At 47.8% G+C, this 26351-nt stretch overlaps 3 protein-coding genes across 3 annotated transcripts; 1 reads left to right on the top strand and 2 right to left on the bottom strand.

Moving 5' to 3' along the window:
• Nucleotides 1-10992: 10992 nt before the first annotated feature.
• On the top strand, nt 10993-16375 carry LOC112936201 (uncharacterized). The gene is made up of 2 exons (XM_066303335.1): nt 10993-14585; nt 14680-16375. Exons 1-2 carry the CDS (start codon nt 13638-13640, stop codon nt 14980-14982), a joined length of 1251 nt encoding a protein of 416 aa, XP_066159432.1. The 5' UTR covers nt 10993-13637; the 3' UTR covers nt 14983-16375.
• A 519-nt stretch (nt 16376-16894) lies between these two features.
• LOC136351551 (uncharacterized) lies at nt 16895-17431 on the bottom strand. Its single transcript, XM_066303728.1, has one exon. The coding sequence runs from the start codon at nt 17429-17431 to the stop codon at nt 16895-16897; it is 537 nt and encodes a 178-aa protein (XP_066159825.1).
• A 3436-nt stretch (nt 17432-20867) lies between these two features.
• LOC136351550 (uncharacterized) lies at nt 20868-21791 on the bottom strand. The gene has a single exon (XM_066303727.1). It carries the CDS (start codon nt 21789-21791, stop codon nt 20868-20870), a length of 924 nt encoding a protein of 307 aa, XP_066159824.1.
• Between the last annotated feature and the right edge of the window lie 4560 nt (nt 21792-26351).

Here is a 26351-nt window from a genome sequence, read left to right as displayed (position 1 = left end):
GCCCCAAATATGCTAGTTGAGTTTGTCCAAAAGAACATTTAGACCTCTTGACCTTAAGCTGATGATCAGTCAAGATTTGTAACACTTGTCTGAGATGCTCGACATGTTCAGTTAAAGTCTTGCTATACACCAAAATATCATCAACAAATACCAAAACACTGTGCCTTAACAGATTTGCCAATACAGAATTCATCACTCCTTGAAATGTAGCTGGTGCACTGGTCAGTCCAAATGGTAACACCCGAAATTCATAATGCCCATTATGTGTTTTGAAGGTTGTTTTGTGCTCATCCTGAACAGCCATTCGGATCTGGTGATATCCAGATCGCAAATCCAACTTGGAAAAGTAACAAGCACCAGCTAATTTGATGCGAACCCGCTAGGGTTTGTGGCCCGATCTTTCGATGAGAGGTAAGGGATAACTCGATTAAATGAAGTCGACGTTCACGGCCCGACTACAACTGTCCAAAGACGCTGCGCCTTAGCAACCGATACACCGTCTCCAATGGTCGCCGCGAACTTGTGGTGCGCGTCAACCCGGCCACGAGGGCACTCGTCCTGCAAGCAATCGAAGAACAAGCAAGAACAAGTAGGACAAGCACTGAAATTGCTAGATAAAAATGAAAGTTTCACTATCAAACACAATATGGTGGGGTTCCGATTACAGGCAGACGGGCGGTTTAGCCAACACGCGCGCTGCGAGCCGGTAGCAAGAAGCTATCTCTATCATCAAAACCCGCCTATTCTTGGCGGCGACTAGAGGTATAAGAAGAGGGGAAGAACAACCATAGGGTCGTGCTCCAACCCTAGGACGCGCCCCTAATGGGCCCAACTTGGATACACAGCCCATTGGGCCAAAAGAGGTGACGCAGCACCATTGACAGAAAATAGTCGGGAGTAAAATGACAATTGCGGCCGCTCCAGAACAGATATGGACATGTGGCTGGATCCATTTGAAAGTAGACTTGATAAGCTTTCCATGAAGTACTTGCACACCCAAATCGGAGTTCGCATGAAGTCGTGGCAGCCGTCAGAAGTTGGCGCTGCCCTGCAGTCCGAATCCACCCCGCGCGAATCCTCTTCCTTTTGGATCCTCTCCATCGTTCCTGAGTAAAACACGAGTGCACGCGTCTCCGGGGTATAAAGACGAGGAATATGAACTCAAGAAAGAACTCACCTGATAATTTAGTTGACGTGCACGAGCGCGGGTAATAGGACCATCATGCTGTACATGGGGGGACATGGATGTATCGATGGTGTTGATGTCCTCATCATCCTCCCCTTCTTGCATTTGAGTCGTCCTCGACTCAAGCTCATCTTCTTCTCCCAAATACGGCTTCAAATCTGCAACGTTAAATGTGGGACTAACCCCGAAATCTGCAGGCAAATCAATCTTATATGCATTCTCATTAATCTTTGCTAACACTTTAAATGGTCCATCAGCTCTAGGCATCAATTTAGACTTTCTCAAATCAGGAAATCGTTCTTTTCGCAAATGCAACCAAACCAAATCTCTAGGTTCAAAATTCAATTCCCTTCTACCTTTGTCACCAGCAAACTTATACTTAGCATTCATGCGCTCTATGTTTTCTTTAGTTGTCTCATGCAGTTTTAACATCAACTCAGCACGTTGCTTAGCATCAAAATTCAGTTTTTCAGAAGATGGTAAAGGCATCAAATCAATTGGAGCACGAGGCAACAAACCATACACAATCTGAAATGGGCACATTTTTGTAGTAGAATGCAAGGAACGATTATAAGCAAATTCAATTTGAGGCAAGCATTCTTCCCACATCTTGATATTTTTCTTCAAAACAGCCCAAGCATAGTAGACAAGGTTCTATTCACCACTTCAGTTTGTCCATCAGTTTGGGGATGACAAGTAGTAGAAAACAAAAGTTTAGTCCCCAATTTAGCCCACAAAGTTCTCCAAAAATGGCTAAGAAATTTTGTGTCACGATCAGAAACAATTGTGTTTGGCACACCATGCAAGCGAACAATTTCTCGAAAGAACAAATCAGCGATATGAGAAGCATCATCAGTTTTATGACATGGTATGAAATGTGCCATTTTAGAAAATCTATCCACAACCACAAAAATGCTATCACGCCCCCTCTTGGTCCTAGGCAATCCTAACACAAAATCCATTGAAATATCTTCCCAAGGAACAGTAGGAACAGGAAGAGGCATATACAAACCATGTGGATGTAAGCGTGACTTAGCCTTTTGACATGTAGCGCAGCGAGCAACGAACCTGCCAACATCTCTTCGCATCTGTGGCCAAAAGAAATGACTAGCAAGGATGTCATGTGTCTTCTTGGCACCAAAATGTCCCATCAAACCGCCTCCATGCGCTTCCTGCAACAACAACAAGCGAACGGAGCTAGCTGGAATGCATAGCTTGTTAGCTCTGAAAACAAACCCATCATTGATGACGAATTTGTTCCATGTTCTTCCATCCTTACAATGCAGCAACACATCATTAAAATCAGCATCATGCGCATATTGGTCTTTGATTGTTTCCAGGCCAAAAATCTTGTAGTCAAGTTGTGTCAACAAAGTGTATCTCCTAGACAAAGCATCAGCAATGATGTTCTCCTTCCCTTTCTTGTGTTTGATAACATAAGGAAAAGATTCAATAAATTCAACCCATTTAGCATGTCTACGGTTCAGCTTCCCTTGACTACGAATATGCTTCAAAGACTCATGATCAGAATGTATGACAAATTCCTTGGGCCACAAATAATGCTGCCATGTTTCTAAAGTTCGCACAAGAGCATACAATTCCTTATCATAAGTAGAATAATTCAGAACAGGCCCACTCAACTTTTCACTAAAATATGCAACAGGTTTTCCTTCTTGTAGCAAAACACCACCCAATCCAATCCCACTAGCATCACATTCAAGTTCAAAAGTCTTATTAAAATCGGGAAGTTGGAGGAGAGGTGCATGGGTCAACTTATCTTTCAACATGTGGAAGGCGTTCTCTTGTGATGTGCCCCAAGTGAAAGGCACTCCCTTCTTTGTAAGCGCATTCAATGGTGCAGCAATGGTGCTGAAATCCTGCACAAAGCGGCGATAGAACCCCGCGAGTCCTAGAAAGCTCCGCACTTGTGAGACCGTTTTAGGAGTCGGCCAACTCTGAATTGCCTCAACCTTGGCTTGATCAACCTCAATCCCCTGCGGAGTTACAACATAGCCAAGAAAAGAAACTCGATCTGTGCAAAAGGTGCACTTCTCAAGGTTACCAAATAAACGTGCATCACGAAGAGCATTAAAAACAGCACGTAAATGATTAAAATGTTCACCCATAGACTTGCTGTAAATCAAGATATCATCAAAGTAGACCACCACAAATTTTCCAATGAAAGGACGCAAAACCTCATTCATCAACCTCATGAAAGTGCTGGGTGCATTAGTTAAACCAAAAGGCATCACTAACCACTCATACAACCCAAACTTCGTTTTAAATGCTGTTTTCCATTCATCACCCTACTTCATACGAATCTGGTGGTAACCACTACGCAAATCAACTTTGGAGAACACAATAGAGCCACTCAATTCATCAAGCATATCATCTAACCTAGGAATAGGATGACGATATCGAATGGTAATGTTATTAATAGCTCTACAATCAACACACATACGCCATGAACCATCTTTCTTTGGTACCAAAATTACCGGAACCGCACATGGACTAAGAGACTCGCGTACATACCCTTTATCAAGCAACTCATGAACTTGACGCTGAATCTCCTTGGTTTCCTCAGGGTTGGTTCGGTATGGCGCACGGTTCGGTAGGGAAGCACCTGGGATCAAGTCGATTTGATGCTCAATGCCGCGCACCGGTGGCAGCCCCGGTGGCACTTCCTTGGGAAACACATCAGAGTACTCCTGCAAAATGTTAGCAACAGCAGGGGGCAAAGAATGCTGCATATCGTGAAGTGAAATCAAAGCATCTTTGCATACCAAAGCATAGGCAACTGAAGGTGATGCAATCAACTCATTAATATCAGATTTAGTAGCAAGTAAGCATTTGGGTTTCAAATTGATTGTCTCAGGTTTCTTGCCATCAGATTGGGCTTTTTTATCACTCTCACATTTGGATTTGGCAGCCTTAGCAACATCATCACGCAAAATATCTTCAGGAGACATGGGATGCAACACAATTTTCTTATCATGGTACAGAAAAGAGTACTGGTTGGACCTACCATGATGCATAGAATCCCTATCAAATTGCCATGGTCTACCTAGCAGAATATTACATGCTTGCATGGGCACAACATCACATTCAACAACATCATGGTAATTTCCAATTGCAAAATTAATGTGCACCAGTTTTGTTACCTTCGCCTTACCACTGTTGTTCAGCCATTGGATGTAGTATGGATGTGGGTGCGGTTTGGTGCTAAGTGCAAGCTTCTCCACCATCTCGCTGCTAGCCAAGTTTTTGCAGCTACCTCCATCAATGATCATGCGGCAACAACGCTCTTTGACGACACACTTTGTTTGGAACAACGTGTGTCGCTGATTTTGCTCCGCCTTCTCCATTTGTGCGCTAAGGACACGCTGCACAATGAGGCTCTCATAGTGATCCGCAAATGCAGCCCCAATGTGCTCTTCCGGTGGCTCATTATCTGCATGGTCAGCCGCAAGCAAAGCAAGTGTATCATCATCGAAATCACTAGCAGAGGAGTACTCACCATCGTTTTTGACTACCAAAACTCGCTTGCTAGGGCAGTCACGCTGCACATGCCCAAAGCCCTTGCAACGGTGGCACTGAACATCTCTCATTCGGCCTGTGGATGCCATTGAAGAAGCACTCGGTGCTGGCTGAGCAGCCTTTGTCGCTGACTTGTCACTAGATGGAGGAGGTGCTGCTCGACTAGTTGTGGGTGTGGAAGATGGAGAAGCAGTACGGCCGGCCGGAGGAGTGGTGCGTGTCTGCCATGATGAAGTTTTACCTGCAGAAAAATTAGCCTTGGCACTAGCACGTCGTCCCTGCACTTCCCTTTCAGCCTTACAAGCAAGATGAAACAATCGGGTCATATTAGTGTAATCTTTATAGTCTACGATATCATAAATCTCGCGGTTTAACCCACCCAAAAATCTAGCCATGGCAGCGTCCTCAGTTTCCTCTAAATTACAACGAAGCAAGCCCATTTGTAACTCCTGATAATATTCCTCTACACTTTTCGCACCCTGTCTCAATTGTTGCAACCTATTCAGCAAGTCACGTGCATAGTAAGAAGGAACAAATCTAGCCCGCATGACCCGTTTCAAAGCATCCCAAGTTTGTGGCATGTTATTAGGATTTTTCTTGCCATGTTCTATCCACCAAACCGAAGCAAAATCGGTGAACTCACTCGTAGCAGCTCTAACTCTAGTGCTCTCAGGAAACTCATGGCATGCAAATTTTTGGTCAACAGCAATCTCCCAAGAGAGGTACGCATCAGGATCATATTTTCCATCAAAAGGAGGAATCTTAAATTTAATTTTAGAAAAAGCATCATCATTGTTGCGTACCTCGCGTCGGCGGCGACCACCCATACCTCGTCGATTGTTGTGTAGCCGTCGACGATCTCGAGCATCTCGATCATCTTGTTCAGTGTCAGCAATATATTCATCCTCCAAATTATCCTCGACGTACTCTCCGTCAATGTCATCGTCATTACCCCCACCATTGCCTCCAGCATTGAGAGCATCAAAATGCCTCACAAGAGCAGCAAGGCTAGTGTCAATGCGGGCGACCGCTGTCTCCAGCCCTGTAAGCTTAGTGTTGGTGGAGATCTGCGTGGACTCCAATTGTCCAATCTTCTCATTTGTCACCTGCAAATCTGTATCAAGTCCTTCTGTGTGCTGCTTCACTTGCCTTGTAAAGTATTGGATGATGCCTTTGGTGCGTGGGGAATGAGATGCAGCCTCCTCATCTTTATCCTCTGGACCTGCCATGGTTTAGAAATGAAGGACAACAAAACAATGGAGGATGTAATGTAAGCCCTACACAACTATTGGGATGTAGCTTTTGCAAGACGCTCACTCTCACTTTACTCGCAGCTTGTCTCACAAGCTCTTACCAGTTCTTACCTTGCCCACAGGAGGGGGACAGCAACCCACAAGTTAGCAACCGTGGAACGAGGTGTATCGGTGCTGTAGCAACAAGACCTGTCAAGCTGTAGTCGGGTTTGTGGTGGAGCTGTTGGTGGGCTGAAAGCAATGCTCAAGAGAAAACTAGAAACCACATTAGCCAAAGCAAATTGAATAATCGCTCAAGGGTATAGTGTACAGTGCTGGTCCTAGGCTAGTCGAAGTAGAGACGCGAGCCTAACCACAAAGGACGCCACAAAACACAAACCCAAACAGCAACGAAAACAAGAACCGGTGGTGGAAGGTGGTGACAAAGGGGGAATGGTGGGGTGTGCTCGCTGGATCCTCTTTTTGTTTTTTTGTTTTTTTTTTTGCTTGCTCTCTCTAGTGCTGAGGAGAGAGGCACAACTTTTTTTTTTTTGATATTTTTTTCACAACCAGGAGCACACTAGAACCAACCACAGAAAATCTTATCTCAAACGGACAAAGTATGAAGCTTGTAGAATTATTTTCAAAGTTCTATGCGAATAGGTCCCCAAGCTTCTCGCCACAAAAACAGAATTTTGCAAGAGGAATTTGGCGATTTTAAATTTGCCGAACCCGGCAAAGCCGGGGAGAATCGGATGTAACTTTTTTTGTAGATGTCCATGGATATATTATAAGCCTAATTTCGAGTCCGTATGAAAAAGATATGACTGTTTTAAGGAAGGTCACTCGAATCAGGGTTCTATTTCCTTTCTAGTGGCAGCAGGATACAAGGCAACTCACAAAAGCTATCGGCAACAGATCAAACACAAATAGAAAGTGATTTGGTGGGTGACTGCGACGGTGGTGACGGTGGTGATGACGGCAAAATTGATGAAGGTGGCGATGTGCGATGGTGGCAAGAACTCGAAACTCTGATCGCCTAACACTAAGACCAGCAAATTAACACAACCGATGCAATCGAAAACTCAACAAGCCTTAACTAAGCAGTACTAGTAAAAAGGCACAATGGTCTATAGGATCACGGGAAAACTAATCTACTATTTTTTTTTGTTGGTCTTTTCTGGACTATAGGAAAAAAAAATTAATGACGAAGGGAAGGGTAAATTCTCTCACCGATGAACCACGCTCTGATACCACCTGATGCGAACCCGCTAGGGTTTGTGGCCTGATCTTTCGATGAGAGGTAAGGGATAACTCGATTAAATGAAGTCGACGTTCACGGCCCGACTACAACTGTCCAAAGACGCTGCGCCTTAGCAACCGATACACCGTCTCCAATGGTCGCCGCGAACTTGTGGTGCGCGTCAACCCGGCCACGAGGGCACTCGTCCTGCAAGCAATCGAAGAACAAGCAAGAACAAGTAGGACAAGCACTGAAATTGCTAGATAAAAATGAAAGTTTCACTATCAAACACAATATGGTGGGGTTCCGATTACAGGCAGACGGGCGGTTTAGCCAACACGCGCGCTGCGAGCCGGTAGCAAGAAGCTATCTCTATCATCAAAACCCGCCTGTTCTTGGCGGCGACTAGAGCTATAAGAAGAGGGGAAGAACGACCATAGGGTCGTGCTCCAACCCTAGGACGCGCCCCTAATGGGCCCAACTTGGATACACAGCCCATTGGGCCAAAAGAGGTGACGCAGCACCATTGACAGAAAATAGTCGGGAGTAAAATGACAATTGCGGCCGCTCCAGAACAGATATGGACATGTGGCTGGATCCATTTGAAAGTAGACTTGATAAGCTTTCCATGAAGTACTTGCACACCCAAATCGGAGTTCGCATGAAGTCGTGGCGGCCGTCAGAAGTTGGCGCTGCCCTGCAGTCCGAATCCACCCCGCGCGAATCCTCTTCCTTTTGGATCCTCTCCATCGTTCCTGAGTAAAACACGAGTGCACGCGTCTCCGGGGTATAAAGACGAGGAATATGAACTCAAGAAAGAACTCACCTGATAATTTAGTTGACGTGCACGAGCGCGGGTAATAGGACCATCATGCTGTACATGGGGGGACATGGATGTATCGATGGTGTTGATGTCCTCATCATAATTCATCCAATAATTCATAAATCACAGGTAATGGATACTTATTCTTTACTGTGATAGCATTCAAATGTCTGTAATCCACACAAAATCGCCATGATCCATCCTTCTTTTTGACCAAGAGCACAGGTGAACAAAATGGGCTAGCACTAGGCTTAATCAGTCCTTTGTCCAACATCTCCTTAACTTGTTTTTCAATCTCATCTTTCTGAATTGGTGTATAACGATAAGGCCTTACATTAACTGGTTGAGCTCCAGGAACTAAAGGAATGGTATGATCACAATCTTGAGAAGGTGGTAATCCTCGGGGTTCCTCAAAAACTTCTGCAAAGTCAGACAGAATCAATTGAATTTGTTCAGGAATTGGTTGCATGGACTCGTCCTGAATTTCCCACAACTGAACCATCCCTTCTACTGAACCTCGATCATGCATGTCATATAGTTGTGCACAAGACAATTCTGTGCAATGAGCAATATCTGAACTAACCCCAAGTAATTGCACTAGGCCTCCATTTCCTTGTAAACTTAAAGTTTTCTTTTGCCAATCAATATCCATTGGACTATGTTGCTCCAACCAGTCCATTCCCAATATCACATCATAGTTATTGAGAGGTAACACCTTGAAAGTAGTATGGAAAGTGTTCCCCTGCACTTCCCACTTGGCATTTGGCAATTCAGATTCACATTGAAGTATACTCCCATTGGCCACTCGAACTTGTAAAGGAACTCTTAAAGGTTGTATTCCTTTAAGATCAGTTCCAATCCTAGAGTTGATAAAACTACAAGAACTTCCAGAATCAACCAACACCAAGATTTCAAAACCCTGAATTAGCCCTTGGTATCGAATTGTCTAACCAGCAACAGTACCCTGAATGGCTTGCAGAGAAATTGCCATCAGTGTCTGTGATCCTTCTCCATCAGATTCACTTAATTCTTGCTCAGGTTGATCGGCTGAAAACATTGCAAATAACTCCTGAACAGCTTGCAATTGCACAATCCCTGAACACTTATGAGTAGGTGACCACTTTTCTGCACATAAGTAGCATAGTCCTTGTGCCCTTCGATAAGATTTCAGTGCACTGATCTTGTCAGTGGTCGAGTTAGCCTTGCCAATATCAGGAATTGCTCGTGGCAGATTCCTGGGTGCATCTCCAATTCTTTTGCCAGGTGGTAACGGCAAAGGATAAGCCCCCTTAATTCTTGCACTAGAATCACCAAATTTTCGAATCTCCTTACTCTTCTGGGCTTCCATTAATTCCTCCTGCAAACAAGCGATAGCAAGAGCAGTCTCCAGGTCTAAAGGACGATGTAACAAAACTGCATTTCTTATGTCTACCCTCAATCCCTCCATAAACCTATGCACTATACTCTTCTGATTAATATATGGATCATAGGTCAACAACTAGTTCATCAAATCATCAAACTTCTCATAATACTCCTCTACCGACCCAGTCTGCTTGAGCTGTTCAGTTTGTCGGATGAGCAACGAATGTTGATCCCGATCAAACATTTTGTCTACAGCTCCACAAAAAATCTCCCAATCCTCAAACTGCAAATGAGCCTTTGATGATCGCAACCAGGATGCAGCTCTCCCCATAAAATAAATGGTCGCCACTCTCACCCACAAACTAGGATGCGTGCCATAAACTCCAAAATAGTGCTCACAGCGCATCCTCCAGTTCTGAGGATCGCTCCCATCAAAATGTGGAAAATCCAATTTGGGCAACCGATGATTAAACCCACGATCCTCTCCACCCCCATGATCATCTCTCCCCAAAACATCCGAAAAATCCAAAGCATGACGAACAGGGGTAGTTGATCGAAACGTACTTTTGACCGGAGGTGGCACAAGGGTGGTGACCATCCCATGTGCTTTCCCCCGGTAGTTTGAAGCAGGGCGGCGGCCATCCAAGCCAAATTCTCCCAACGCTGCAGCAGCGAGAAATTCTGGCAACGTGGGAAGTAGAGGTGCCTGACGCTCCACTTCATCCTTGATTGCCGAGGACGAAGCTTGTGTCGCACCCAAGTTGTTCGACGAATTGCCTCCGCCTTGATGCTGCAACTCCAGCTGCCCCACCTGAGCCTTCAACTCCTCCATCTCGACTTGCAATCCCTTGACAACAGCATCAACTTGTGGCTTCCAACTTGACATGGTTTGATCCATTCGGCGAACGATGACTTGAGTCTCGTCCTGCTTTGCCGCCATCGCTCCGATGGAGTTCTGGATCCCAGCGAGCATCTTCTCGAAGTCTACCGCCTTGTTCTCCATCGCATCAACCTGCTTCTGCAATCGCGTCTTGAACCGTGGTTTCTCCCGGATGAGACGAGCTCTGATACCAAAATGTTACGATCCCAATCTGCAAGATCAAACGAAAGGAAGAACAGCAACTTGGAGAGAAAGTAAGAGAAAGAAACAGAGTTTGAGACAGAGCTGAGACAGAGGAAGGATTTCAGAATTGGGATAGATTTATTTCCAATTACAAGAATTGGGATAGATTTATTTCCAGTTACAAGTCATCCCTCTCTCTAGTCTCCTAGACACTATTTATATCCCTTACTTAGTCTAGATCCTTCCAATGTATTTCGGATTTGCTCTCACTTGGCGACTGGGCCGAACTCGATGAGGCCCATTCTCTGCATCATCTTTGTTGCATGCACGTGTATCTGATGGCGTGACACCAACGTCAGCTGTGACGTCACCCTGCCGACGTCAGCCATCGAGTAGAACCGACGTGGCCAGCCAATCAAAAGGCGAGGCCGGCGCCGCTTTCTTCCGCTCCACTTTGTCGGCGTCGTGTTTCCCTTCTCCCTCTCCTCTGCAAACCGACCTTTGCCGTCTATAAATAGCCGGCGAGACCACCCATTCCCTCCACACAAACAGAGCCTCTCTCCATCCATGTCAAGCCGCCACCTACCGTCGGCCGATCTCCCTCACCGGAGTTCCACTGGCCAAATACTTGCGCCATCGGGCTTGCCTTGGTGAGGTGAACTCATTTTTCTAGTTTCCCCTCTCTTTCCCCCTCCGAAACCAACCACCACAGCCACCTCCTCTTGTTGTCGGAGCTGTGCTCTTGTCGCCGCCGTTCCGGCCATCCTCCTCTTTACCTCTGCCTTCCTCTACCCTCCCCGGGTGCGTGATGCTCGGGAACACGCTTGGACGCCATCGTCGAGGCCGTTCAACCACCGGAGCACCGACGCCCTTCTCCCTCCCTCTCCTCTGTACCCGGCTGGAAGGAGAAGAGAGGAAGAAGAAGACGAGAAAAAGAGGTTGAAGGAGCACTTGACAGTGGGCCCCACTTTTATAAAGTAACCCTTTTTCCTTTTATTTTATTTTCAATCTTTAGGGACTCATATCTTTCCAACCACAAATCCAATTCCAGTGAACCTTTGATCAAAATTCATCTAATTTCAAACTCTTCATTTTGACACCAAATTTTCTATTTTTTAAAAAAATTTATTTAAATTTTCTTAAATACTTTTCTTTGATTCATTTATTTCCATTCTTTAAAACCTTTTTGAACTAAATTTTATTAAGTTATTTAAATACCTTTTGTTGTCGAAACGACAACTGCATACGTCGAAGGACGTGGTTACTCAACAGTGGTTGGGAAAATGAAGTGTACTAAATTTTGAATTTCACTTGGGATCCCCCGTTACATGGCCCTAGGGGGTTATTTATAGCCCTGTTGCAGGCTCTTACTACTAGGATCTAGGTTGTACAGGGGAATTTACATGATTACCCTTATGAAAGGGACATTTACAGGGGTACATAATGTTATAGGGTCTCATGGGCCCCTGATGGGCCGTCTAGCGATCGCCGGCCCTTAGGCTTGATGGGCCGGAAAGGCTTCCTCGGCCCTTGCGGGGGCGAACTTGCCGACATGGCGAAGTCGTCTTCCTTCGGCAGATAGTCTTCGCCTTGCACCCTTCGCCCGAGACGCCCCTGGCCTGGCAAGGCTCTCGTGCGACTCTTCGCCTCACGCCGTTCTTGCTCCATAGCCTTCGCCACGGGTTTCGGCAGATCTGGTCGAAGAGCCTCATGCCATTCGCCAACAGGCCCCTCGCGGGCAAGGGTGAGATTGGAGCTTCGGCCGAGACCGTGTAAACCATGTGGTATGGTATGTGGCGCCCCCTTTCGACCGATGCTCCTGCCGAAACCTACATTATTCCTGCAAATGAAGTTTGTTACTTGTGCAGCTGGTATTATTTTGCCGCGCTTCGCCTCGTGCGATTGATGGTTATATATATTCTTTTTTCCTAGGCCGAACGGAACAGTATTGGGCCTTCCTTTCTTGGGCTTTTTACTGTGCCGCTCGGTCGACGGGAATTTACCGTTTCACCTACCCTTGCGACACGTGGCGCTTTATTACTGGTGGGTAGGCGAACGGTCGCTTGGGCGGGCTATATATTCCCGTTGCTCTTTCCTTTTCACCGCCACACTTGCCATTTTACCGTGCGCGCTCTCTTTCTCCGTCTCTTCCTTTCACAGCATCTTTCGACCCCTCAGGCGTTTCTTCGAATCTCTTTTTTCGCCACCGCAAACGCACCGTTCGCCATGGCTCCACGTAAGCCAAACCCTACTTCGGCGAAAGGGCCAGATCCCGGCCGAGTCGATGACGACAGCACCGCCTTTCGGGGGGGTCTCTCTTGTGGACGACGTCGAGCTGGCGAAGTTGGTCAGCTCCGGAGCGTTGGTTGAGGGGCAGGCTTTCGCCCCAGGGAAAACCGTGGTGCCGAAACCTGTCGACAACCGGACGGTGGTGTTCGCCGTATTTTTTGAGGCAGGGCTACGGTTTCCCTGCAACGTGTTGTTGCCGGAGATCCTTCGCCTCTTTGAGGTGGAACTTCCGCAGCTGAGCCCGTCGGCGCTTGTTCGGATCGCTATCTTCGACTGGGCGTGTCGGACTTCCGGGTTTGAGCCCAACGCCGAGCTCTTTGGCGCCATATTTTTCGCCACCGTGAACTCGAAGATGGTGATCACCCCGGCTGGAACGAAAAAAACCGTGTTCGGGAGCGTGAACTTCAACGTTCGCCCCGAGCGGTCCGATCTCTGGCCGGTGAACGCTGCTATGTCGAAGTGGGACCGCCATTGGATGGCGAGGTGGTTCTACCACACCATCCCCTTCGAGGTTGGTTCTAAATCAGCGAAAGCCCTCCGGTGCCGGCGTAGGGCGATTGCGCCGAACCGGAGACCCAAGATCGCTGTGGACGGCACCATGGAGGCGCGGTTCGTTCTACTGCGGAAGGTTTGCTCCCGCCTTAGCTGCCGTGACTTGGTGGAGGAATTTTGTATGCTTCAAATTTTTCCCCTCTCCCAGTCATGGCAAGTCGCGGTTGAACAAGGCGAAGAAGTCGACGGTTTGCCGAACCTGATACTCCCTAAGGGGGCAAACAGTAAGACTGTTCTTTTGCTATATACTACTGTGCTTTGTTATTTCGCCTTATTTGACTTTTGACGTAGCTTCACGCTCTAATTTTTCAGTGTTGACCCTCGACCAGGCCGAAGCCGAAGCCCGCAGGATGATCGGCGATGTTTCGGTCGTCGAGTATAGTCAGCTGTTAACGCGTCAAGCGGCTAGGCGGGCGAACCGGGTTTACAATGGCGAACTGCCTCCCCGGGCGAATCCCCAAAAGGCCGTCGACGAGGCAGGGCCTTCACGAAAGTGGATGCGTGGACAAGTGAAGCTTGCCCCCAAGAAGCGAAGGGTTCCTGCTTCGTTTGACTCCGACGCTGACGACGAGGATGATGCCAAAGAACGTGACGGCGAGGAGGAAGGAGAGGAAGAGGAGGAGGTGGAGGCTGTGGCTGATAAGGCCGCGGGTGAGGCAGTCGAAGACCGCGCCGACACCCCCAGGTACACTCCTACCCCAAGTCCTGGTCACAACGAAAATGGGGTGGAGTCGAACAGCTCCCCCCTTCGTCGGAAGGATTTAGAAGGGGCGAAGGCCCTAGTTGCGTTCTCTTCGGGCGCGGCGGCAAAGGGAGGTCCTGTCAAAAAGGTGGCTAAAAAGAAAGGACTCGTCGATGTCGCTCGCGTTTTTAGCGATGACGAGTCCTCCGACGGGACTCCGACTTCGCCCACTGGTCGCAGCCTGGATCTTTCGGCCGCCCCCATTCCTCCACTTGGCGCCGCTGGAGTGGACGGTAGTACCGCCGCTGGGGCTTCGGCTTCTGCGGAAAGGATTGTGATGGCCGCGGCGAAAGTATTCGGCAGTCCTCCGCATCAGCCGGTTGCCTCGCCGCTGATGGAGGCGAAGGGAAAGAAAGCGGTCGCTGAGACGTTCGCTTCGGAATATTCGCTCTCGGTACCCCGCTTCGCCCCTGGCGACTTCGAGACGCGAGTGGACCTCCTTCCATTTGTGGAGGGGGTAAGCAATCTTGTACTGCCCGCCAGCGCCCCGAGCTTGTTCACCGAACTGAATGAGTTCGACGAGGGGTGCTCTGCTATAAAAAGCCTGGCTGTTCGGGTACGTTTTTCCCCCCCTTTTTATCTTTACTCTTCCTCTATCTTGTTTTTAAAATTGACACTTGTTCTCTTCCCCGCTCGTATTCTGCGCCCAGATCCTTGTGGCTCACTGCTCAACGGAGCGAATCGTGCGAGCTCGACTTGATGGGTTCAAAAGCCGTCTTCGGGCCAAGGATGACGAACTAGGCCGCAAAAATTTGGAGATGGAGGCCCTTGCCAACACCCTTAAGGAGGCGAAGGTCGAAAACAAGCGGCTCCAATCGGAACTAGAGAAAGGGAAGGAAGCTAGGGCCAAAGTTGATCGCTTAAAGGCCGAACTGGAGAAAGAGAAGGCCCACACCGCCATGCTCATAGATTATTATAACCTCACCGAGCCGAAGATGGAGGCTCTTCGGTAGGAGGTTCGCAAGGCCGAAGCAAGCGCTGCAGAGGAGTCGCGGCGGTTTTCGCAGGAGATGGTGAAAACCACCGAGTCCGCGCGGACAGCGTGCCAAATGCTTCGCCTTGCCCTTATTGATATGGGCGCGAAGGTGCGGGGTGTCCCCTCCGAAGATGCCTCAGCCTTCGACTTCTCCGAATGGACCCAACAGGCTGGTGGTTCGGTTTCAGACTCCACCACCGCATACGGCGATTGCTGTGCACGCGTGTCAGCGGCCTTTACCATGGGCCTCCTGCAACAGTTCGGCTGCGAGCACATCGCCGAGTTCCCCAAGTACGCGAAGGGGGATTGGGAAATCAGTGCGCAAGACATTTCGCCTGCACTTCGTGCGTGGCGAAAACAATTTTGGCAGAAGGACGGCCGCTCCGCCGCTAAGGCGCACCTTTTGGAGCAGCTGGCGAAAGCGGAGGCGGCGGACATTTGAGAAGAGGAGGGCGCGGCAGCCGGAGGGGGTGGAGGCGATGCCCAGGATCACCCAGAGGTGTGAGGCCCTCCGCCCTTCTCTTAGATTTTCATAGTTTTCTTTTGGTGTTCGCTAGATGTGGCGAACCATTGTATATTCGGCAAACTGCCGCTAGACCTTAAAAAAGGCTTTTTTGCATACTTGGACTGTATGAAATTTTAACCACTTTTTAATGATCAAAGTCTTTGGCATATTATTATTTCGCTCATTTTGCATTATGCCATACCTTCCCCTTCTTTCGCCTATTCTTACCATGCAAGATGTGTTTTGCCTTTTCTGCACTGTCTACCAGGGGGTTTGCCGAAAATCATGCATTCGGCCCCCTTCTGGGAGCTGGCGAAGTCAAAACGAGAAATTTGTGGCATTGAAGGGTTTGCCGAAGGTGCGATGTCCATTTCGGCCTGTTTATCGCGAAATGGAAATAAACGGTCGCAGCTATAAAGTTTTCAAGGTTGCCAATTGGCTGCGGGCGCACCCCGGGCGAACCTTAGAAGATTACGATCTTGTTCATTCAAGACGTTTGGAGGATATGGCTCGCTTTTGGCAAAACCATCAGAAGACTAAACGCCAGGAATCGATCTTTCAGCGTCGTTACAGTTTAGTCTGTGTTTCGCCCCCTACTCCTCTTAAGGTTGTGTATGATATTAGTAGTGATGACGAACCTAGTTCGTCCGACCATTCCTTAGGGAGGGATAATGATTACTGGGGCGAAAATGTAATTTACTTGTAAAATGAATTGTATCGGGTTGTAAACCTTGTATTCTTCGATTATTTTTTCGAAGCTAATAAAGAACGTGCTTTATTTCCTTTTCGCTATTTTTCGCATCGTCACACTTTGTGCTTTTGTTAGGTCGGAACATGCCAGCCCCTTTGCATATAGTAGCGAAATAGGTGTAGTGACTTTTCAGCTTTTCGTCGTTCGTTTTCGATCTGTAGCGTTCTGTGTCGAGAGAAACGCTTTTGCTTTTATGCTGATCGGTCGTAACGTCGTTAGGCTATTTATTTTCCGAGACAAGCTGTTGCGGTTTCAACGTTCGGCGAGCAATGCTTCGGCCGATTCGTTTCGCCCCCCTGGCCTTTTTCACTAATCAGGCGTTTGCCTTGGGGTTTTTCCACAAATTATCAATCACACGAAAAGAAATAAAAAGAAGGCGGAGGACACAGAGATTTTATACTGGTTCGGGCCTCCATGGTGGATAATAGCCCTACATCCAGTTTTTTTTTTCTTTTTCTCTTCTCTTTTTTCGTTTTTTTTCTTGCCGAAAGGCTTACATAGTGCCGAAAGGCTTACATGACAGTATGTACATTTTTACAAGTTGGCGATTTGGGTGCCACCCATTCTAGATGTAGAAGCGCTTGAGGGAGGCGGCGTTCCAGGAATGGTCGAACTCCTCGCCTTCGAGTGTCGCTAGGCGAAAAGATCCCATCCTGGACTTGTGTTTGATGATGTATATGGTCCTTCCCACTTTGATTCAAGCTTGCCAACCGCTACTGGGTTCGCCTTTTTCCTTAGGACGAGATGACCAGGCATTAGCTCCGTGGGTCGGACTTTTTTGTTGTAAGTTGCCGAAGTGCTTGTGGCGTACTTGTGCAAGTGCTCGAGCGCTTCGACCCTTACACCTTCCAAGAGTTCGAGTGATACCTCGCGCCCCTCTTTGCCCCCGGAGAACATAACCCTTGGTGAGTTAGCCCCTAGCTCCGCTGGGGTCATTGCCTCATCGCCATAAAGAAGCATAAATGGGCTAAACTTGGTTGGTCTTGTGGGGGTCGTCCGAAGGGCCCAAAGAACCGATAACAATTCTTCTGGCCATTTGCCTTTCGCCGCCCCCTCAAGTCTTTTCTTTAGTGCTTCTAGGATCTTGCTATTTGTACGTTCGGCCGCCCCATTTGACTGTGGGTGCGCGACCGACGCGAACCTGATTTCTAGGTTAAGCCCTTCGCACATTTCTCTGAACTTGTCGGAGTCAAACTGCTTGCCGTTGTCAGTAATGAACTCTTTTGGCACCCCGAAACGGCAAACAATGTTTTTCCATACAAACTTCTGTACTGCTGCCGAAGTGATTGCCCCAAGGGGGTTCGACTTCGATCCATCGAGAGAAATATTCCACAGCTACAATTGTGAATTTATACCCGTTTCGTGCCACCGGGAATGGCCCAATAATGTCCGGTCCCCATCTGGCGAAGGGCCATATTGGTGCAATGGGCTGCAGATCATACTGGGGCGCGGCATGGCTTCGGCCATGACGCTGGCAACTTTCGCACTTCTTGATTTGCTCAACACAGACTTTCAACACAGTGGGCCAATAAACTCCTTGTCTAAATACTTTGGAGGCCACTCTTCTTGCAGCCTGGTGCGCGCCACATAGCCCCTGATGTATTTCCTTTGCCATTTCTTCGCCTTCGGCAAAAGAGATGCAACGAAGTAAGGGTTGAAGTACCCCGGAGCGGTAAAGCTGACCCGAGACCATCCTATACTTCGTGGCTCTGAGTTGCAAACGCTTCGCTTCTGCTTCGTCTACCAGAAGCCAACCAGTTTCAAGGTGTTTCACAAATGGGGTTCGCCAGTCATATAGGTCTTCGCCCAGTTTCTCTTGGTCGATTGTCATGACTTCCGAGCTGTCCATGGGCACACTTGGAGCATGTAGGACTTCGAAAAAGATGCCAGGCGAATGTGGGCCACCACAAGCAGCGGATTTCGCCAAGGCGTCTGCTTCCACGTTTTGGTCTCTAGGCAAGTGTTCGACCGTTATGCCGGTGAAGCTTTTTTCCATGGACCGAACAGCCTCCAGATACCTCTTCATTCCCTCTTCTTTTGCCTCGAAGGATTTGTCAACATGGCCTACTACCAACTTGGAGTCAGTTAGAACGGCTTCGTATTCTGCTGCATTGTTGGTTGTGTCGAACTGCAATCTCGCTGCGTACCAAATCGGCACACCATTCGGCGAAAAGAGGACTGCCGCAACGCCTGCCCCCTTGTGCGACCACGAACCGTCAGAGCACATCACCCAGAACTGGTCGTTGGGCTCGGGGTCGGGGGCAAGTACTAGTGTCCATTCAGCTACGAAGTCAGCTAGCACTTGAGACTTGATAGCAGAGCGTGCAACAAAATGCAAGTCGAACGGGGATAGCTCTGCCGCCCACTTGCTGAGCCGGCCAGTGACTTCCTTCCCTCGGAGTATTTCGCCCAAGGGGTACTGTGATGGGACTATGACTTTGTGGGCCTGGAAGTAGTGCTTAAGCTTGCGCGAAGCCATTACTAGAGCGTAAGCAAGCTTTTTCATTTCAATGTACCTTGTCTTCGCTCCTTGCAGTGCTTCGGAGACGAAGTAGACCGGTTTCTGTCCGGACTCTGTTTCTTGGACGAGTGCAGCACTGACTGCCACCGGCGAAGCTACCAAGTATAATAGCAGTTCGCTTCCTGGGGATGGGCTTATCAAAGCTGGCGGGCTTTGCAAGTATTGCTTTAGCTCATCGAATGCTGCTTTGCACTCTGGTGTCCAATTAAACTTTCCCGCACCCCGGAGGGTCTTGAAGAAGGGCAAACCTCTTTCGGCCGCCTTTGAGAGGAATCGACTGAGTGCTGCAATTCGGCCTGTAAGCTTTTGTACTTCATGTACGCTTGACGGAGGCTTCATTTGCTGGATGGCATTGATTTTCTCGGGATTCGCCTCGATGCCCCTTTCGGAAACAAGGAAATCTAACAACTTGCCTACGCGGACGCTGAAAACGCACTTCTCCGGATTCTGCTTTATGCCTGCCGCGCGCAAGCTGTCGAACGTCTCTTGCAGGTCGAACGCATGGTCGAAAGCCTTGCGGCTTTTTACGACGATGTCGTCGACGTAAGCTTCCACTTTTCGCCCCAGCTGCTTGCCAAGGACCTTGTACACCAGCCTGGCGAAGGTTGCTCCTGCGTTCCTTAAGCCGAAAGGCATCCTGAGGTGACAAAATGTGCCGAATGGAGTGATGAAGGATGTTTTGGGGATGTCGAGCGGGTTCATGTGGATCTGGTGGTGACCGGAATATGCATCCAGGAAACTCATGAGCTCGCATCCAGCTGTTGAATCCACAAGCTGGTCGATTCGCGGCAAGGGGAAATCGTCTTTCGGACATACCTTGTTCAGGTCTGTGAAATCGACACACATGCGCCATTTGCCATTTGACTTCCGCACCAGCACTGGATTCGCCAACCACTCCGGTTGGTCAATCTCTTGAATAACCCCCGCCCAGAGTAATTTTTGTACTTCGGTCTTCGCCGCTTCTTGGCGATCGGCAGACATCTTGCGCAACTTTTGCTTTCTTGGCTTAATATTCGGCTTGACTGCTAAGTGATGCATGATGAGATCCGCCGGGACGCCCCCCACCTCGTTAGGGCTCCAGGCGAAGATATCGATGTTCTTTTTGAGCACCTCTTGGATGCTCTCAACTTCTTCTTCGCCCATGTCGCCCCCCAGTGATACGAGCTTTGTGGGGTCGGCATCATCCATCTGCACTTTTGTTATCTTGCCGTGAGGGGTGGGCTTCGGCGTGTGCTTGGGCCGCTCATGCGGTTCGGTCTCCTTGGCGGCTGTCCCTGGATCGCCGGCTGAGACTGGCGAACAAAGAGGGGAGGTGGATCGGCAATTTGAACTTGTGCTTGAGCTTGAGCAGCGGCGACGAAGGCTTTATCGTACTTAGCTTGTATAGCTTACCGTCGCTTAGAATCCTCCTCGCCCCTTGCGAACCCGTCAATGATGCGAAGTAGGTGCTCGAGCGTCTGCGGTTCCTTGTTGGTGATTTTTCTTGTTAGTTCGCCCTCAAGCAGACCGGCCGAAGCGGCGTTTATAACCGACGCCTCGGTTATGTCTTGAACTTGGCACCGGGCTTGCGAGAAGCGACGCATGTACTCCCTTATCGACTCCCCCGGCCTTTGGCGAATGCCAAGAAGGTGTTGCTGCGTCTTCGGCTCCTTATAGGTGCCTCGAAAGTTAAGGACAAAAACATCGCGCAATTGCTCCCATGAGTAAATGCTATTGGCTGGTAAATTGAAATACCAAGAACGGGCGATGCCGTCTAGAGCGAGATATATTACCTTCGCCTTGGTATTTTCGTCACCATGAGCCGCTTCGATTGCTGACTCGTAGATGGAGAGGAACTCCTTCGGGTCAGTAACGCGGGACAGGTGGGAACTTGAACTGGGGCGGGATTGGACGAGTCTTGATTCCCCCACTCAGCGGCAGCCCCTTTTCGCCTCCCGCCCTGTTTACCGCACCTTGCTGCGGGTACGGTGTGGCGAAGGGCGAAATCGCAGCTTGTGCGTGGAGTTGGGCCGCGGCATTCGACTGCCCGGCTCCAACTGGTGGTACTTGCTGGGCCGCCATGGATGGGTCAAAGATTGGCTGCGACTACATCATGGCAGCTTGGTTTGGTGCTTGGTTTGTTCCGAAGCCTGGGGTTGGAACTTGCTGCCGAACGGTTGGCACCTGAGCAGTGTTGCCGAAGTCGAACTGCTGTCCTTGACTCCATGGCGAAGGTCCCGAGCCTGGCTGAATCGGTGGCAACCAATTAGGCGCACCTTGACTTGTATCCCCCACCGGGTGAGCCGATGGGGTTGTACTTGAAATGTAGTGGGGTTGGTTGAGTTGCTGAAGGAAAGCTTGGAGTTGCGCCTGCAGAGCCGAAGCCCCTTCCGCCACTGTTTGTGTCGCTTGGCCAGGTGGTTGATGCTGCCCGGCGAAGTACACCGGCGGCTGTGCGGCTAGTGGCGGAGAAGGCTGGGTCACCACTTGCGGCCGGACTTGAGGTGGGGCATAGCCTGCCGAATACTGAAGGATTGCAGCCGACGTGGCCTTGGTCCGCCTTGTCGCCTCGTATGCTTGTTGTTGTTCTTGCATTTGGCGAAGCATGTCTTGGAGCCGTGTCATGTTCTGCCGCATGGCTTCCATGTCGGCTTCGGCTTGCGCTTCGGGGTCCAGGCTGATTTGGGCCTGTACAACGGCGGGCGCAGTCGGCGCCGCCGGCTGTGATGGGGCGGCTTGAGGCACCACCAGTTGGTTTGTTGAAAGGTTCTCCGCCCTGGTCTGGAGTGCCCTTGCCGTCGCAGCCGCCTTCGCCACGTCGGCCGTGTTCGGCACTTGCACTGAGGTTGCGGGGGCCGAAGACGGTTGTGATGGCGCGGGGGCCGAAGGCGGCTGTGATGGCGCTTGTCCTTCTCCATCTTCGGCCACGGATGCCGAAGGCTCTGCTCCTTCCTCGGCGGCCATGTCCGGTCCGGCGTCGCTCTCCTTCCGCCTGACGACCTTCTCCTTCACGACCCTCTTCGGTGGCATTCGCTCTTAGTGGTTTCGCTCGGAGTCCCCACGGTCGGCGCCAGCTGTTGTCGAAACGACAACTGTATACGTCGAAGGACGTGGTTACTCAACAGTGGTTGGGAAAATGAAGTGTACTAAATTTTGAATTTCACTTGGGATCCCCCGTTACATGGCCCTAGGATCCCCCGTTACATCCCCCGTTAACTGGCCGCTATTTATAGCCCTGTTGCAGGCTCTTACTACTAGGATCTAGGTTGTACAGGGGAATTTACATGATTACCCATATGAAAGGGACATTTACAGGGGTACATAATGTTATAGGGTCTCATGGGCCCCTGATGGGCCGTCTAGCGATCGCCGGCCCTTAGGCTTGATGGGCCAGAAAGGCTTCCTCGGCCCTTGTGGGGGCAAACTTGCCGACATGGTGAAGTCGTCTTCCTTCGGCAGATAGTCTTCGCCTTGCACCCTTCGCCCGAGACGTCCCTGGCCTGGCAAGGCCCTCGCGCGACTCTTCGCCTCACGCCGTTCTTGCTCCATAGCCTTCGCCACGGGTTTCGGCAGATCTGGTCGAAGAGCCTCATGCCATCCGCCAACACCTTTTATTTATTTAATTTCTGAATTTGAAATTCATTTAAATACTTTTGAATTTAAAAACCTTTCTTTAAATTTAAATTCCTTTGATTTATTCAAAGACCATTTTTTATCTCTAAATTTTCAATTATTCTTTTACCATCCTTTAGCCACTAAAAGGCCGTTGTGGGAACTTTACGCCTTTTGTGAAGAAGTTCGCGTGGTCTCGAACCCCGACGTCAAATCGTTGGTTGTAAAGCCCGGTATAACCTAATCCGAAGGTCAAAGTGATACTTCTTGCACCCCACGCCTCGACGCGTAAAGTGGTCGAAGTTTCACTGCTCTCCCGACCTCCACAACCGCCGCACACTAGTCCTTGAGCTATGTGCGCTCCTAACCGCTCTGCTGTCACTCATGACTGTAGAGTAACACTTTTCAAACCCGTACAAACTTCCCAACTCTCTAGCCATTGTGCTGCTTAACTGTAGCATCGACTAGACGAGCCAAATATTTAGCCGCTATGCTGCCCATCTTAGCATCGGCTAACAAATCCAAATATCTAGCCGTCGTGTTGCCTTACTCTATAGCACCGACTAGAAAACCAAATCCACCGAATAAACCCTGCCTACCCATTTTATCCTTTCTTTGTTTTTGTTTGATTCTCAGCCTTGAGATACCAAAACCTCTCTTTTGTTTTTCAAACAAAAAATTATTTTGAACCCATTCCTTTTTTCCCCTCTCCTTGCTCCAATTTTATTTATTCCTTGGTTTTATCGTTTCTTTGTAGCAATTTGCTTATAGGCTTTATTTGCTATCTTTTTCGTATTCGTACGTTAGACCGTACAGCAAGTTCGACTATCGAATCCAAGGAGCTGACGTGGACCCAAATAGCTACGCTGAAGCCGCGAGAAATCTTAAGGCGCAAGGCAAGACATAACTCAATGCCTTCAAGCATTATTACATGAGGTTGTTGGTATTTCTTATGATCACAGATAATTCCGCAAGCGCACGGAATACCGCTGTAGCACTTCACCTTTGGGTGACCCCAAAAGGTGTCGGATCCCAAAACTAATGATTCGGAAACCGACATGTTTAGACTGTATCAAGCCCTGGATCAGTAGATTGATACAAGTTCAATAATCTGGATCGTCTTTGCATACATTTAGACATAGCTTTGAAGGAGAGATTATTACATAAAGTAATAGGGTATTTACAAGATTGTGGCTAACTATTACAGCAGAAGCTTTAGAATGACCTAACTCTGCTGTTTTGCTATAGACTTAAACCATCTATCTAATCTAGACTTGAGGATTAGGTTGAAATGAAACTAACTTATATGATTAAACTCCCAGCTTTGGCACAAACTCCTAATGGACTCTAAAAAAGGGGATTGAAGCAAGGGTGAGTACAACGTACTCAACAAGCTATTATATTTAATCAACAATGAATGTATGAAATGATAATATCTGTGTAAAGCTAGGTTTACTTGCAGAAAGCAGAGAATGCAGAAGTAGAAAACCTGTAATGTTTTAAATGCAACAATATTTAATAAAATTTCGAATTAGATTTCTATCCAAGATGCCATAGTGAGTCCCAATGCCCGATAACCGTGAGCACGGCTATTCGAATAGTTTTGAGGATATTCATACTGCAGTAGATGTACGCTTTACCCACAATCCATGACGTGCCAAACACATTAGCCTTGTCATGGCAAAGCTTTTCAGTTACTAACATCAGTGGTACCTGTTCCATGAACTCTAGTCCCCATGCGCTCTGAATGTAACGTTATCAGCAAAGGGTATAGGATTCTAAAGGGTTGAAGGCTAAGGTGGACAGGGGATCAGGCAACTAAGGTTGCTTATATTTTATATGAATGCTTGGTTGCTGAAAGGATAGGATGTATATTGGATAATTGAACTGGTTCAGTTGGTATATGGCTAGTATTGGCTGGTGGTAGGTTCAGGTAGTATAATACCTAGGGTTTGGTTATATTTATGCCGACAGCGGAGTAGGGAAGCATATCGGCTAGGCTCTATATAGGTTCTAGGAGAGTAGGTGGCTGAGTATAGTGGATAGGCAACATTGGTAGGTGGGGTATTTGGATGACAGTTGGGTTTTAACTAGCAAGGTGTTAGCCAGGGTTTGGTTGTGTGCTAGTCGATGATAGAGCATAATGACTAGGTTTGGTATTTTCTCTAGCCGGTATCGACAGATAGCATATCGGCTAGAGGGATTGGAGGTTTATACAGGTTAAGTGGGGCGAAAGTGTTACTCCAACAACCGTGAGTGGCGGCGGAGCGGCTAGAATCACACAGAGCTTGAGAGTGAACTGTGTGGTGTGGTGTGGAGGTCGAGGACATAGTGAAGCTCCGACCGTTGTACGCAGCGAGGCGTAGGGTGCCAGGAGAAGCACTTCGACCTTGGGTTTGGTTTATGCCAAGCTTTACAACCAACGGTTCGACGTTGGGGTCTGTAGACCGCGCGAACGTCCCCATGGAAGGCGTAAAGTTCCAACCGACGGCTTTTTAGTGGCTAAAGGATATTTTGAAATAAAAGGAGATATTTGAAAAGCAAATGACATTTAAATAACTTCAGGAAATCCAAATAAAATATTAAAATAGCAAATTTGGTATCAAAATGTAGATTTTGAATTTAGATGAATTTAGGTCCAAGTTTCATCGGAATCGGATCTTCGATTTAGGAGATACTAGAAGATCTGCACGCCTGTTGGCGTGCCACCTAATTTAGCCTGTAATATGGCTCATCTGTAATATATATAGAAAATTTGCCTACCTCTCATTTTATATTATTTTTAACTCTAGCAAAATTTCACATCAAACAAGGAGATGTGGCAAATTACACTGCTATGCTTATTAACTACATTATAATCATTTTCAAAAGCAATATTAACTTTGATTAACAGTTATACATGGCATTTAAAAGGTGAAGATAGAAGACCGCGATCTAAAAATAATAATTTGAAATGTGAGAATGACCAGTAATATTAAACATGCAGAGTAATATATTATTACATGAGTAAGTTTAACTCTGAAAAAAAATTCTTTCAAATGGACATATTAATGGAATTTAATTTTATGTTTGTCTTAGAATTATGAGAAAAACCAAAGTAAGATTGTAATTAATGATGATCAATAATTTGGCAAATAGCTAGAGACTCTATGTCGTAGGCTCTCCGGATCTTCCATTATATTTGGGAGATGAAGTGAATAATTCAAGTCATCAAACAAGCATAATGAAACATCCGACGCCTCGAGAGAGGAATATTAGAGACATTGCTGAGCCCTTAGCCTGCCAGTCAACTTCAGCCTGAGATGTGCCCGTCAAACCACTCGAAGGCAGCGACCAGATGTGTTACACATTCAGGAGACTTGACAAAAATGGCTAAAGATCTACAACCTCTCAAATATTCCTAACTCATACTCATGTGAATCTAGTTCCCAGGATGTGCACTAGATTCACACTTTCATCTTAAGCATGATTATACATAGCAAACACAACTAAGATGAAAGAAACTTAAGACTTACAACAACTTAATAATTACATAGGCCGACCGGCCAAATAGACTTATTAGAGAACAACGGAAGCTTGATTACCCAATCACAAGCACACCGACTAGGGGTTTACCCCATTAAGTTCTCATCCTAGAAGAAGCAATCGGGACCCGCATCACTCAAAGACTAAGTCTAAACCCGCAAACAAAAGGTTATATCAACAGCAAGAGTCAGTACATTAAACAAGTTAATGTATTGGCAAGCACCAGTCAATCCTACCATACTACATGTAAGGCATATCAAAGGAAGGCAATATGTAGTTCATTTTCAGCATAAAGCAAGTTTTGTTTCGCAATTCTTTTGTAAAGGAGTTGATGCTTCAATTAACAAAACAAGTTTTAAGTTTCACTATTAACTTCTTCATAATTCCATCATAATCAATCTCTTATTGCCATACTTAACAATAAGTCATAATGTATCACCACACACACGACTC

This window comes from Oryza sativa, chromosome 8 (assembly GCF_034140825.1).
Source record: "Oryza sativa Japonica Group chromosome 8, ASM3414082v1".
Classification (NCBI taxonomy): Eukaryota; Viridiplantae; Streptophyta; class Magnoliopsida; order Poales; family Poaceae; genus Oryza; species Oryza sativa.
Note: the sequence above shows the minus strand (reverse complement) of the source record. Positions and strands in the feature narration are given on the sequence as shown.

Excerpts from the sequence above, each read along its gene's own strand:
- LOC112936201 (XM_066303335.1), top strand. The coding sequence starts at position 13,638 with ATGATCGGCGATGTTTCGGTCGTCGAGTATAGTCAGCTGTTAACGCGT. Across the intron at positions 14,586-14,679 it reads TAAAAAGCCTGGCTGTTCGG|ATCCTTGTGGCTCACTGCTC; the intron begins GTACGTTTTTCC and ends TTCTGCGCCCAG.
- LOC136351551 (XM_066303728.1), bottom strand. The coding sequence starts at position 17,431 with ATGTGCGAAGGGCTTAACCTAGAAATCAGGTTCGCGTCGGTCGCGCAC.
- LOC136351550 (XM_066303727.1), bottom strand. The coding sequence starts at position 21,791 with ATGCCACCGAAGAGGGTCGTGAAGGAGAAGGTCGTCAGGCGGAAGGAG.